This window comes from Castor canadensis, chromosome 2 (genome assembly GCF_047511655.1).
Source record: "Castor canadensis chromosome 2, mCasCan1.hap1v2, whole genome shotgun sequence".
Taxonomy (NCBI): Eukaryota; Metazoa; Chordata; class Mammalia; order Rodentia; family Castoridae; genus Castor; species Castor canadensis.
Window position 1 is genome coordinate 101,107,948 of NC_133387.1, and position 15,701 is coordinate 101,123,648.

General features: G+C 40.0%; 1 protein-coding gene across 12 annotated transcripts in view; it reads left to right on the top strand.

Annotated features, from left to right (window-relative positions):
- The window catches only part of Hecw1 (HECT, C2 and WW domain containing E3 ubiquitin protein ligase 1), a 419,560-nt gene that overhangs the window by 60,636 nt on the left and 343,223 nt on the right, over positions 1-15,701 (top strand). For 7 of the 12 annotated variants that reach the window (XM_074065380.1, XM_074065383.1, XM_074065382.1 and 4 more), the window contains one exon: positions 3,263-3,391. The exons of 4 other annotated variants lie outside the window; for them this stretch is intronic. In XM_074065380.1, the coding sequence (XP_073921481.1) occupies positions 3,263-3,391 (129 nt within the window). Of the gene's footprint in view, positions 1-3,262; positions 3,392-15,701 lie in introns of those variants that run through there. One more of the 12 variants, XM_074065390.1, reaches the window with a different exon arrangement.

The window sequence follows — 15,701 nt, forward strand, 5'->3', positions numbered from 1 at the left end:
AAGAAATCAATCAGGTCAGTTGGAAACAGAGATGGAGCACCACACATACAGGGCAAATATTGACTCCCACCCCTGTCAAGGTTTGAACTCAGGACCTTGCACTTGCTGGGCAGGTGCTCTACCACTTGAGCCACACCTCCCACCTGGCAAATGTCCTTTTGTACACGTGAGGAAAAGGAGCATATGCAGTTGGCTAGGCAGCTAGGGAAAACAGCAAGAATACCAGTGCCCTTCAACCTGGAGAAAGTGATACCACTGTGGCTAGGTGCTGGGTCACATTTTTAGCTCCTTAGAAAAGATCCACAAGGTTACACCATGAGAGACTAGAGGAGAGCAGCATGGAAACCACATGTGTTTTGTATCTAATTCTTCCTTTTCTCAAATTTCAATTTTAAAATTGAAACAAATGAAAATAAGTGTGATTTTTTTTATTTCCTAAAATATTAACTGCCTTTCTTGTGTGGAATGAACATTGCAACTACACAAATGAATTGAACTATTCTGTGTGATGGGAAATGTCACTCTACCAAATGCTGAGTTGCTCAAAGGCACCAGTCATGCACAATTGTGCTTAGACTTTAAGTTCTGATATGTTGTTTTATAAGATCTCCTCTGGACATATTTGTACTTCCCATCCTGCAAGTGTGGTATTTCTTTAGGTCTTGCTTGAAGGTTGAATGGACACTTACTAAACTGTAAGCACCACACTTACAGTAAGCCCACTATCTGCTGTCCAGGCCACATGCATACAACCCTTACAAGCTTCATATAGGCCTATAGTGGCAAAAGACAATTTCATAAAAATAATTAATTGGAGGCTGGTGTGGTAGCTCACACTTGCAATCCTAGTGCAGATCAGAAGGGTCAAGGTTCAAGGCCAGCCTGGGCAAAAAGTTAGCAAGACCCTATCTCAGTCACTAAGCTGGGTATGGTGGCATGTGCCCATTTTCCTAGCAACATGAGAGGCCATAGGTGTGAGGATTGTGGTCTGAGGCTGGCCTTGGGCAAAAACAGAAGACCCTGACTGAAAAATAGCTTAAAAATTAAAAAAAGGGCAGGAAGCATGATTTAAGTGGTAGAATACATGCCTAGCGAGGTCAAGGCACTCAGCTCAAACCCCAGTGCTACCAAAAATAAGAATAATAATTGATTGGGGCTGGTGGTGTAGTTCAGTGGTAGAATTCATGCTTAGCTGTTCAAGGTCCTGGAGTCAATCCCTAGCACACCAAAAAAATGACAATAATGATGGTGATAATAATGCAATATAATGGACTATAACAGATGGATGGGACGAAGTTCTAGGAAAGTGGAGTGCCTTTAGCTTACATCCTGGAAATATCTCAAGCCTGAAAATTTGAAGAGTTATCTGTGAATGATAAAGTATCAGGCTTGAAAGTATTTAGTACAGAATCATCCTTAAAGGGTTGACATTCTAGCCTTTCTCCCTGCTCTCACTGCTTTGCATCTTTTTCAGTAAGATGGCACTTGTAGATAATAAAAGTCAAATGCTTTGCAGGTATTTCGTCTGACAGCTTTTGAGATTAGTTTAATGTTACTGTGTGCTGTGAGCTTTAGGCTTCGATGAGTTGAATCTTCAAGCAGATGCAAGGGTTTTACAGTTGCTAAGTATTATTTATGTCCATTATAAGTAAGAGAAATAAAATCAGAAACTACTCCACAGTTTAGTATTTTCACCATGGGGCTTTAGAGACTTCCAAACTTTTTTACATAATTTCACATATGCCTAAATATAAAGCTCATTTAAATGTTTAATGCTACTTTTCCTCATTTGAGGAAAATAAACAATCAAAGATACATGAGGTGATTAGGGCTCAGCCTGCTCTGCCCAATCTCTCTTCCCCAGAACTCAGAATCCTCTTAATTGGCACAGATCCCTATAGGGAACAAATGCGACAATTAGAAATCTGCCCTAATTATAAGAGCTCGCAGGAATAACTGGTGTTGGAAAATACTCTTTATTTTCTGGGTAGCATGGTAAGCAATCATTGGATGTAGCACGAAGAAGCTCCTGCATGTAGGAAAAAGGATGCTTTTTAACTCAGAATAAACAAAGGGGTGACTGGAAGGATATAAACAAGTAGCCCATCTCCCCTCGGCTTGGGTTGTTGAGTTTGCCCTTGTGAAATCCTTAACTGTGCTGTTAAGCGTCCACCCATCGTGCAGAGGTATCGCACTGTATTCACAGAAGTTTCAGAGTTCAGACATCCCACCCTTCACAACTAGTGAAGCTTAAGCCTTAATTATCATTATTCTGGCTGTATGTAAAATTCAGTCTGAGACCAGGGCTCTTTGGGGAGAAACAGACAAAGACAGCAAACTCCAGCTTTCAGATGTAAGTGACCACCAAGAGAATGTTCTAGTCACACCTGGGCCAGTGGGGAATGGGCCTCCGGTGTTGGCCTCTGGTGAGTAGGTATTAAGCGGAGGCAAGTTGTCTAGTGAAGAAGACAGTAAGTTTTCTGGGGGAATGGGTGAGGAGCACAGCAGGGGAGCCTTGGGTCCTAGGAGTACATAAATACAATGTTTAATTCTGCATGAAAAAAAGACTAAAAGGAAGGCAGAGGAAAATTAAAGAGTCATTTTTCGTGGCTGAGGGCAGAACAGTTTTGTTGTCTGATTTCTGGAAAGAAAGGGTTGATTGACTTAGGTCTAGTCAAAGCGAATTTTCAAAACGTGTTGCTGTTGTTCTGAACGTGTAGCTCGGTAGTGGAGCACATGTCTAGAATAAGAGAGGCCCTGGGTTGTTTCTCCCTGGGTACTCAGTGACCATGTGTTATGGATGTCTCTTCCCAATAACAAGTTAGGAAAATACCTGGTTAAATGGTTTAACCAGGTGGGTGGGCAACAGCTCCCAGGATGAACACCGCTACTTACAAGCCTAATATTTTAAATGAATCCTGATCATAGGTATTGGGAAGATGTCACAAAGATCCTACTTTAAAAAGTAGAGGTTTGTCCCCCAATGCCTGACCAAACCCGAGTTTCTAATGCATCACCCTTCAGGAATCCACTGGACATCCCTTATGAGGAACACTGGACCCATATCAGCCTGGGTTTCCTTGTCATGCAAGTAGATCTCAGAGCCACCTTCTTTCCCCAGCCAGCTCTTCAAATATTGTTTCTTTCTTGTCTTCTGTAACTATTTTACTCTTTCATCTAAATATGTATCTTGATTGGGTTTCCTATTGATGTTACTCAGAGATAGCCCTAATTCCTTTTCTTCTTCTTGGTCTTCTCCCAGTGTCAGCTAGGACCAAGAAATAGTCTCCGGCCCAGTTTTGGACCAAGATCCTTGGTCCTTTGGAGCTACAGTGAGCTAAGAGGAACACACCCCACCATTTCCACAGCCACATCACACCCGTCCCAAGTCGTAAGTTCTCTGTCACACACTCTTGGTACCTCTTTTTGCTCATGAGAAAAAAAAAAAAAAAAGACTGTCCACTCACAATAACAAACATGCCTCTAGCGAATTTTGTTTCTTTTGTGCAGGAATGCATAAAGATTTCATTTCAATCGATTCACTGGCATGTTGGAGAAAATAATCACAATGTTTCTGCCCTGCTGTCTGTGGATAAAAAGCAAAGAAAAAATGATTTAAAATAGCTGACATTTTGCCATGCCCCTAAAAGCAGCTCCAATGGGTGGTACTTAATTTACCTGGTGATCATCTCATTTTTGTTTGGTTTAAAATTTCTATTATACAATATTTGATGAAACAAACTCAGGATTGGAGATGTAGCTCAGTGATAAAGTGTTCATGGCTTAACTCACAGCTCTGGGTTCAATCCTCAACACTAAATAAATCCATAACCAGAACAAGCCCATTTTTCAACTTAAGAATTAGAATAGTTGAAGGTACCCATATAACCTCAAATTCATCCCTCTGATTCTCAGATATCATTTTCTCGATGCTGCATTATGAAATTTCTCTTTCTTTTAGTTGAAGTGTAATTTTTTATTTCGTTTTTGAGGTTTTCAGGTGTACAACCTGATCTTTTAACATATATCTCTTTGTATATTAGCTAATGTGAGCTAATTACATATCCATTTCCTCACAGGCCTGTTAAAATGTACTCTGTTAGCAATTGTCATGTGTACAATACCTTGATATCAACTATATTCATCATGCTGTACAGTACATCTCTTGAACTCATTGCACCTAATTACAACAGAAAGCAATGGATTCCCCTCTTTGGTGAGTGCAAAGGCTATAAGGATGAGGAGACAGAAGAGACAGGTGTATTTCTTGCAGCAAGTAAGGAAAACACTGGAAATAATTCTCAAAGTAGTACTTTCTCTGGACAAAGAAAGCAAGGCACATTCATTGAGGAGAATCATACGTATTCATATTAGAAAGACTTACCATCACATATGCAGGCAGGCTCTTTCCTGAGCATGCTTAGTTAGAGGTCATGCTTTGCATGTTCAAAATGGTAGTCAGACGTGCCTCCTGGGTGGAGAATTTAGCATCGTAATGAGCAAAGTCTATTCTAGGTCACCTAAAAAAGAGCAAGTCACAGTGAGTCAGTGATTTGTCTGGTTCCATCTAAGTTTCTCTGCAGGACTGCATTAGTCAGTTTTCCCATTCTGTGATAAAATATCTGAGATAAACAACTTAAAAGGAGGAAAGATTTACTTTGGTTTATGGTTTCAGTCCACAGTCAGTTGGCCTCATTGCTTTTGGACCTATATTAACATAGTACATCTTGGTGGAGGTACATGGCAGAGGAAAGCAACTCACCTCATGGTGGCCAGGAAGCAAAGGGAGAGAAGGGAGTTGAGAGTCCCAACATCCTCTTCAAGACCATAACCCACAATAATCCAACTGCTTCCAACTTGACCCTGCCTCCTAAAATTTCCACCACTTCCATGGTGTCACTAGCTGAGGACCAAGCCTTCATTTAAGGGACATTTAAGATCTAAATCATAAAAAAAGTCCACCTTATCTGAAAGAAAAATAAACTTTGAAGAAATGTTAACAGTCATTTAGAAGGACAGGAGCTTTTTCCAACCCTGCAAAACAAGCATAGATGATTGCCCATAAAAATATGTGCCTACTGGCTAAGGTAACTGACATTCTGCGTCCTTTGAGCAACATCTCTCCATTTCTTCCTGATGAAAATTTTCAAACACACAGGAGGATTTTTAGGCACACCCTTTTTTTAACACTCCTCACTTCTGCTGCCTTTTCAATATCTAATTATGCCTCAAGTTTTATTTCTCCCTTGCCCACCAAAGCACATTTCCTCTTAATGTTCACAGTGGCTAATGGCCTGCTCACATTTGAGTAACCTTTCAGATAATTCTTCTCAGCAAGCCACATGGGTTTTTTTCTCAGTATAATGTTTAACTATTTTGCAAGGGATGAAAAATGGATTACCTGATGAAATAGATGATATTTGCAGATAAAGAGTGGCAAATAAGAGTGATTATTGATAGCTGATGGTGAAACTTTTGTACCCCTGGATTCAATTCTGGAGTCCATTACTGTGTGTAAAGTGCTTTAGGGGTAGACTATAAAAGAGGTCCCCTCTGTCTCCTTTTTCCCTGCCATAATTTTTTTTTAGAAAGCAGAAAGAAATAAGCTGCAGTCAGAAGAAAGATTACAATGGAACTGGAGTGAAGGGTTTCAAAGCAGTCCTAATTTTATATTTTAGGGCCATTTTTGGTGTGTGCATCTGTAATGTTCTAGAATAGGGGCTCTTTTAGGGACAGAGTACCCCAGACTGTAGTTTCTAGAAGTTTATCTGGAGGCCACTTGCATTAGAAACTTTAGCCAATGCCTGTTCATTTGCAGATTCCTGGGCCTCATCCTTCAATCTCCTGGGTTACTTTTAGGGGGCTGATGTTTTAGAGTTTGCATTTTAACAAACTCTCTGCCTTTTCTTTTATGTGCATTAAAATTTAAGAACCACTTTGCTAGAATTTCAAGGTTGGAAATTTCCTGAAATTGTCTCACAAAAAATATTGTGAATCACATATGAATGTTTTGTTCTGTGGGATGTTTTATTCCATGAGGATCAAAATATTTAGAAGTATTACTGTAGAAAATAGAAGCCATGGGCCTTGAAGGAATAATACTGTTCTTACACATCTGGAAATCAGTGGCTCAGCTTCGGAGGGAAATGACGACACTTGGAGAAGTTGAACGGCTAGGAAACTTTAGAAGTGCCTCGTCTCTAGTCCATCTGGGGTGGAGCCTCTGAAGTTATTCTACCATTACACCTTTATGATCATGACATTCCTCATTCAAAATTTTCCTGTGCTCCCCACTATTTAAAGACCAAACCCTCAGTGTTGTAGCCTGATTGCTACTGGGAGCAGTCTGGACTTCGTTGGTCCCTCGTGAAGTTTTCAGCACATCCCAATGATCGTCTTTCCTGAACTCTGTTGTCCAACTAGGGTGAGCCCCTTACATTTTTCCTCCATGTATTGTGATTTAAGAAAAGGCTGAAGACACAGACAAACCTGATCTTTAACTAACACCCAGCCATCTGTCAGTTGTATGTCTGTAGGTAGGTGACTGAATCACTCTGAACCAATTTCATCCTTAATAATATGGCACCTACTTCACAGAGGTTTTCTGAGGAAAAAGGGTCAGCATGAACATGGAGCTCAGCACAGTGTGGGGCACACAGTGGTGAGCTCACAGACTTTGACAGGCACTGCTCCCCCATCTGTTAGTCTTCTCCCTTCTGTACAGCACCCAAACCTATCATCTCCTCATTGCAGTCTTCTCAGCATTCCTTCTACTCCCCTGAAGAAGGCACTCTCTTCTTCCGTTGAATATTGGTGACATTTTATCCTTCTTTTTCTTTAATACTTAACCACTCCCTATTTTGCAAAGCTTTTAGGTGCCTGTTTTATCTCCCCTGCCCCTATGGTAGGTTTCTTATCTGATTATCCCCATGGATGCAGTCAAATGCTCAACTGGAACTTGGTTTTAATGCTATTCATGACAGAGGGTGACTTAGTATAAGTTAGCCTCCATCTTATTCAGGAATTTACTGGATTGAAGAAGGCGCTATGCAACATGGAAGAAAGTATCAAATGACTGGCCTCCACACAGCTCTCTGCTCTGTATTCCAGCTGACTCTTGCTGAGTTAGTTGATGCTTATCATGTACCTGCCACTGTATAAAGTGCTATTTCATAGTCCTCACACTAGCCCATAGGTGTGGATTTTCTTGCATCCCCCACTTTAAATGGAGAAAACTGATTAAAGAGGTAAATAAATGTGTCCAGAGTGCCACAATTAGAGGTGTACAGCTGAGGGGAATTTATGCTTTGAATCATGGTGCCAAGTGCTCGGCTTACCCTGGCCCATTCTGACTTTCAATTCTTAAAAAGGTCCTTTCACTGTCTCTTTTAATTAGAAAGAGTTTGGTGAAATGGAAAGCTCAGGTGCAAAAGTAACATTTTAAGAACTCTTCCAGGAGATATATTTCTTATAGAGAATGATACCTGACTCAAATTTATGAAACCTGAAAATAATGTTGTCTAGAGGAAAATCCTTGGAGAATATCAACCACTTTCTTGGAAGTGCCAGGCTCTTCATAGGAAAAAGAAAACATTTTCCCTTTTTCCCTGCAGTGAGAAACCATCAAAGTTGTTGACACTCAAAAAAGATAGATTCTTGCTTTCCACAGAAAATTATAAATGGGAAACAATCATCTTAGGCTGCTGGAGAGAGTGGCTGACAGCTGTGTGTGCCCAAGGGCTCCAGTTGGAATGGAGCTGAATTATTTGTGCAGCATCAAAGGTGAGGCTTAACTCTACCTCACTGAGAACGAAGGAGACTGTGATAGAACTGCCCTAACTCCCCAGTCTGAGACCTGCGGGTGTGAAAATCACGCCACCTTTGCTTGAGTTAGATCGTGCTTCAAGAGAAATTCCTTGCATTTAAGAGATAGGTAAGATATTAATGTTGAACAGACTTTATATTTTTTTGGTATCTAAGCCCTTAGTATGGTTATGTTCACCTGTGAAAGGAAGACCAGCAGTTATTTGGGGGAATTTTATACACACTGTATTTTTTTTTGGCTGAGAGATCAAATATATCAGATCACAAAAACTATGCTGTTTTTAAAACAGATGAATATAAAGAAGAGTGTTTTCAATATATTTGTATTGTGTATTGTCGTGTTAAACACCGCAGCTGACTAAGACTACCTGAATTTATACATAGAGGAACATAGATAACATTCAAATTTTCCCAACCAGGAGCCTGTACCTCAGAGGTGTGAAAAAAAACCTAACCAGAGCACATTATCCATGCATGAATGGATTTTAATTGTCACCCAGCAAATCAGCCCTCAAAGATAAAGTAATTAGCACAGGGATGCTTGAAGTAATTTTTCATAGGTAAAGTGAATAGAGATTCAATTTGTCCATGGATGTTAAATGGGCACTTTTACCTTCTTGCCTTTGTCCACAGAGGATACAATAATCTGCTGAATCTATATCCAGCAGCCTTAGGTCTGACACTCTCCTGAGGCTCCCTATCAGTAGAGGATCTTCACACAAACCAGTCCTTCCTGCCCTGCCATCCAGAGTTAAGCATAAGTTAAGTGAGCATTTGCTTTCAAACAAGATGCTCTTTGCAGTGTCTTACAGGACTAACATCCCTGGGGACACCAGAGGTTGTGTGATGTTTGAGCCTGTTGGCCAGAAGGTTTGTACAGGGCGACTTTAACTGCACAGTGGCTCCTGGGACAAGTTTATACAGGACACCTCTAGTTCACACAGTGGCAAACTGAACAAAGGACCTGAGGATTCTGAGCATTCATAATGACTTAGTCTCATTTAAAATGAGTGTATTCTTTTTGTATATTTTCAACAATTTCAATGCAACTTAAACTATAAGAAGTCATATAGAGGTTGGTGGAGTGGCTGAAGTGATAGAGCGCCTGCCTACCAACCTTGAGGCCCTGAGTTCAAACCCCAGTACCACACACACACACACACACACACACACACACACACACACAAGTCATATAAACTTCCCTAGCCCACACGCCCTCCAAGAGTGCCTCTCCAGCCATCCCGACAGCAAATGTATAACACCCCCATCAATTGTATGCAAATATAATGTACACAGCAGCTCTCACTATATCTTCATTTTCCTTTTTTGGGGGGCAATACTGGGGTACTGAATTCAAAACTTTGCACTTGCTAGACAGGCACTGTGCAGCTTGTTCTACACCCCCAGTCCACTAGATCTTTATTTTAATGCAGGTCTTCACCTAGTATTTATTGAGTGTCACCTAAACCCCGTGCACCATGAGGTAGGTGCCAGGCAATGAGAACAAAGAGGAATAAATTATGGTCTTCTGTGCAGGTGTTCACCTACCATTTGCACTTGACCTCAACATTTAGTTTACAGTTGAGGTTATGGTAACATTAATCCTCTAAACTGTTCCTCTGTGGAAACAGATCCCCCAGCTTCCCCTGTCCAACCAGTTAGGTGAGGCCAGGCTGGAGATTAGATCTCTAGTTCTCTGCCTTCTTCCTGGCTTCTCTGCTCCTGCCATCAAATTAAGATGCACCAGATATCCCACCACTCTCTTTTGTGCACAAGAAGTAATTTACCAACCATACTCAGCTTGAGCGAGTGTCAGAGGTATGCCAATAAATGTTTAAAACCTAGGCATTTTGGAAAGGTGGATTTATATAATGTTCTTCATATATGTGTGTGTGTACATATATAAATGTGTATATATATATATATATATGTATATATATACACATTTATTTTAAAAACCATTGATATTAAAGGTTGTGTAGCACAGTTTACAAATACTAACAAAATATACAATATTCTTTATTGTAACTTCCATAGAGTCAATCGATTTTAATAGAATATTTACATTGATTTTTTTTTTTGCCAAATTTCTGTGACCATACTCAACTGATGAATCAACTGGCTAATGAGTATAATTCAAATCAAATGTTTGATGCTTTCATTTACTTTAACTAGTATGATGAGGATAAATAAAGAACTTTATTCTTTTGTGTTTTGGATAACTATTTTGCTGAATTTAATAATTTTTTTTAATACTGGAAAGCATTTCCTCCATGTTTTGTGCTACTCACATTGTAAAAAGTACAAAAATGACACACTTTTAGGTTTAATCAGTGTTGTCAAAATTTTCTCCACAATAACTTTAAAAACAATAAACCAAGCCCTCATTTGTATGCTGGGGAGTTGGCTCAAGTGATAGAGTGCTTGTCTAGCAAGTGTGAGGCACTGAATGCAAACCCCTGTACCACAAAAAGAAGTACCATTTCCATTCCCTGTCATGTAAGTACACCCAGTATACCTGAACTCAGTCTTCCCATGTGACGTCACTGAACACGGGCTCGGGAACAGATGGGCAAATATACTGTGAAATATGTATTTAGTATTCATCTGGGTTAGGCTCCTAAGGCCTTTAGAATCTCCAGGATGGTGTCTTTGTATGCTAAAGAGATGGTTGTGGCTAAGGGCCCCCAGATAGCTAGCTTCAGCATGGAGGCCACTCACCAGGAAAAACTCTTCCAGGATTGAAACTCACAGCCTCACTCCCTGCTTCTGGGAAAGGGAAAGGGTCTGAAGGATAAATTGTTCACCCGTGGCCAAGGATCTAACCAATATGCCTACTTAATGAAGCTTCCATTAAAACCCCAAAGGATTGGGTGCTTCCATTTATCAGAACACATGGAAGTGCCTGGAGGGTCGTGTTCCTACAGAGGGATGGAAACTTGGCACACCCTCCCCATGCCTTTCCCTATACATCTCTTCCATCTGGACATTTGTCTTTGTCTTTTGCAATAGGCTTCCTAATAAATGAGAATATAGCCAGATGAGTGGCTCTTGTCTATAATACTGGCTACTTGGGAGGCAGAGATTGGGAAGGTCTGAGGCCAGCCCAGTCATGAGACCCCTATCTCAACCAATAAAAGCTGGGCTTAATGGTGCATTCCTGTCATTCCAGCTACACTGTAAGCATCAATAGGGGGATGCAGGCCTGGCCATAAATGCAAGACCCTTTTTGAAAAATACCTAAAGCAAAGGTACGGATCAAGTAGTAGAGTGTCTCCTTAGCAAGCCTAAGGCCCTGAGTTCACAACTGCAGTACTGTAATAAATAAATAAATGCAAGGATACTTAAGTGTTTCCCTAAGTTCTTAGAGCTGCTTTAGCAAATTCATTGAATCTGAGGAAGGTGTTTTGGGAACTGCGAAGTATAGCTAGTTGGTCAAAAACACAAGTGACAACCTGTTGCTTGTGACTGGCATCTAAAATTGGGATGGTCTTATGGAACTGAGCCTTCAACCTCTGGAATCTTCAAGGAGGTAGCTGCAGAACTGAATTGAATCAGAGAGCCATGGCATCTGCTTGAGAATCCACTGTAGGACTGCTTCGCAGGGAGAAATCCCCACACATTGTGGTGACCAAGAGTCATAGAAGGAGTCTGTGTTCATTATTGCCTAAGAGAAGGAGAAGCACTTTGGCTTGGTTTTCTCTATAAGCAGTATTTCCATCATATGGATTCATACACACAAATAACCTAAAAAGCATAGATGATTGCATGAGGTAGTAAAATAATTAGGATATTATTTATTATTCATTTTGAGTATTTATTACTTTTTTACTGCAATTTCATTTTAGGTTTATATAATTTAATTTTTAGTAAGGATTTCATATGTTACTTTATAATTGGCATGCAAAATTCCTGACAATCAACATTCTTCTCTCACAATATGAGCCAAGCTGAGACAGGATTCAATTTAGGCTGTATGCTGACAAGTCCTTAGCTGTGTTTCCAGCAGTGGGTAGGCCTGCTCCACTTGGTTGGTCCTGAATAGGAGACTCTTCCCAGGCTCACTTGTTCAAAGACCAAGAGTAAGTAATTATCACAGAACTTGTAGTAGGATTCCATTCCATGCTTTTTTTTTTTTTTTAACAGTGCTGGGGTTTGAACTCAGGGCAGGCAAGTGCTCTACCACCATGTCTGCCTTGTTTTTGAGACTGGATCTAGCTAGTTTTTTTTGTCCCAGCTGTCCTCAAATAATGATCCTCCTACCTTCACTTCCCAAGTAGCTGGGATTACAGGCATTCCATGCTCTGAGATCACCTCAGTCCTGAATAGGATAACCCATCAGAATACACTTTCTTTGATTTCTTTCTCTCCTATATGTATGATTTGTGCATGAGTCAGCTTTCCACTACCATAAGACATACCTGAAATAACCTAAAAGGAGGAAAGGCCCAGAAGTGCCAAAAAATAAAAGAGGAAAGGTTTATTTTAGCTCATGGTTTCAGAGATTTTGGTCCATTGTTACTTGGGCTGTGATGAGCCGGACATAATGAGTGCAAGTGTGTGATGGCTGGAAAGCAGACACACACACACACACACACACACACACACACACACACACACACATGAAAGAGAGTGAGAGTTCCTGCAATCGCATTCAGGGGTGTATCCTCAACAACCTAAAACCTATTAGGCACCATCTCTCTCTTTTTTTAAGCATATTTTTATTATATCTATTTATTTATTCATTAATTTTTGTGGGACTGGGGCTTGAACTCAGGGCTTCCTGCTTGCTGGACAGGTTCTCTACCACTTGAGTCACTCTGTCACCCCTAGGTTCCATCTCTTAAAGACACCTTCTAAAAGCACAACAAACTGGACCAAGCCTTAATACATGGGCTTTTGGGGGAATATCCCGATCTAAATTATAGCAATATCTCCTTGTTTATTATAAAAACAAGTCTAACAGATTGTGTTCATTACATATTTCTGCTTTACAAATTACCTAAAACTTAGTAGCTTAAAGTAGCAAATAGCAATTTTCTCACAGGTCCTGAGGGCTGGAAGGCTCCCAGTTAGCCTCAGGCTATAGTCAGGATGTCAGCTAAGTCGACAGTGTCTAAAAATCTCAGCTGGGCCTGCAAATCTGCCTCTTAGAGGACCAGACCTCAGCTGCTTGAGTGTCCTCAAGTACGGCAGACTCTTCTGCCAGTGTGAACCTTTCCAGAGAGAGCAAGTTTGAGACCACAGCATCTTCTAATGCAGTTTGGAAAGTCATACATCATCCCTTCTGCATTACTTTGTTCATTCAAAGTGACTCACTAAGTCCAGTCCTCTTAAGTGGAGGGAAATTAGGCTCCTCTTTTGAAAGTAATGTCAAAGATTTTGTGGACATAATTTGAATCATTGCATACCATAGTTGTCAGTACCTTTAGCTTGATATTCTGATTTCTATTTTTAAATTATAGGATTTTCTTTGTTGTTGGTCTGGGGTTTGAACTCAGGGCTTTGTTCATGTAAAGCAGGTGCTATACCACTTGATCCATACCTCCAGTCCATTTTGCTCTGGTTATTTTGGAGATGGGGTCTCATGAACTATTATCCTCAATGATGTCATTATGTGGCCAGGACTAGGTTTGAGCAAGGGGACCCACAGACTGAAGGTGCCTTGTTCTATCTAAAGCTACATGGCCAGCCTGTAGCTGTAGTTTGCCAGCTAGCTGCTCAACAGCCATAGATTCTAACTGCAAATCTTAGGAAAAGTATGTGGAGCCAGAGTGGGGCATACTGAATGTTACCAATGGAGAGTTGATGCCAGGCAAGACCAAACTGTCAGGCCACAAGTGGCAGGCTCATGACTTTACCGGTCACATCTTTTCTAACTTCAGGTAGTACTTACAATTGTAACCAGTCTCTACTTTCAGCATTTGAGGTTTCTAATTTACTATCAGTCTTTAGAACAAGCTATGACTTCTGCCAGTGCCTCACAAGTTGCTTGCTCATTATTTGGACTTCAATACTATGAACTTTTCCTGTGGCTCACAAGCCACTTGCCAGCTCACTACCCATCCTTTGTACTGCTTATGCATTTCGCTCATTTCATTTGCTTGGCTTTTTTTCTTTAACAGAATCGAATATTCTCTGATAATCCATCAGACTCATATTACATAATGAAATAAGAAAATAAATGAAAAACATAATGAGAAAAATAATACATTCTTGAGAACTTAGCCAATAATTGCTGCTGTTTTAAAAACTTATATATTATTGAAGATTCTTTCCAAGGAAATCCTTCAACTAATTCTTCTCATTGTGAGTTATGCATGTTCATTTTAGGAAATTAGGAACTACAAAAGAGTATAAAGAAGAAAAATGCCATCACCTGTAACAATCAGTGTCAACAGTTTGGTATACTTTATTTTTAAAGTAGTATTTAATAGACATTTATCCCTGTTAAGATTGTACATCTATATCTATGTTCTGATCTTTTCCCTAAATATTATAACATATGCCTCTTCCTTTCTAAATAATAGTTATATCCTTAATAAATATCCACTTAATGGTGCAAACATATCTTCTCTAGTGTTTGTCACTTAAAAGCCACATCCTTCTTTTTTCAGATGTATTGACTGTTTGTTGATTTTCCATAATTTAGCGACTGCTGCATGAATGGATTTATGCATGCAGATTTTTCTCTCCATATTGTTTACATAGGCTGATTATATTATTAACGATTAAAATCTGAATTTTTTTATTTACTAAGAAACATTTATTATGTCACATGATGTCTGTGATTTTTTGGTTTTTTTTGAGGGATTGGGGTTTGAACTGAGGCTTTGTACTTACAAAACAGGCTCTCTACTTCTTGAGCCAAACCTCCAGTCCATTTTGCTGTGGTTATTTTGGAGATGGGGTCTTGAGAACTATCTGTTTGTTCTGGCTTTAAACTGCAACCATCCTGATCTCGATCTCAAGCTCCCAGGTAGCTAGGATTACGCTAGTACACAGCTCAAGGTTTTGGCTGAGGATGTGTCATAAGGTCACACCAAAGTTGTAAATCAGGACTAAAGTCATCAGTTGATTTGATTGGAAGTGGAGGATCCTTAAGAAAGTTCACTCACATGGTTATTGTCTGAAGGTCTCAGTTCATTTCTGGTTGTTGACAAGAGGCCTCATTGCCTTGCTACATGGGCCTTTCTTTAGGGTTTGTGGCTTTTGTCACCCAGAATAAATAAGGACTTGAATAATTTTAAAACTACTGAGATATATTTTATCAAATTATTTTCCAAAAGAATTGTTGTAGTCTTCATATCCCTGTAACAGCAGCAAAAACTAGAAAGATGGATTCAGAACATAGTCTAATTTCAGTATCCAGTGGACATTTAATCATTTAATCTTAGTCTTGAGGCATTCAGATAAATGCTGACCTAAAACAAGATTTTCTCTATTCTTAGGAATCTGGGATACTCATTCAGTCTTCTCTGATCAGAAACAGTACAAGAAAAACTGTAAACCCCAGAGCATGTGCTCTGCAGCCCCTCCTTCTTCCTGCAATCCCTGCCTAAATCAGAGACAATGACTTTCTTATGTTGGCTCTGGCACCGCCACTCCATCCCTTTTCCTAAATTTCTTGTAATGGCCAAGTTCTGTGTTACAACCAGGCAAATGCTTCAACTAGAGGGGAAGCCGGGGATTCTTAAGCTTTTATTAACTTCTTCAAGCCAAATAATATTCAACACCCTGCTACCTCATTTGAGGCCAGCCCAGTGAGGAAGTTTTGTTTTCTGAAAGTGCCATTGAAAAACCAAGTGAGCCTATTTTTTTAAAGAATGAGAGATTTTCCACAAGAGTTTTTCAGTCACTGTGTTCCTCTTAGTACA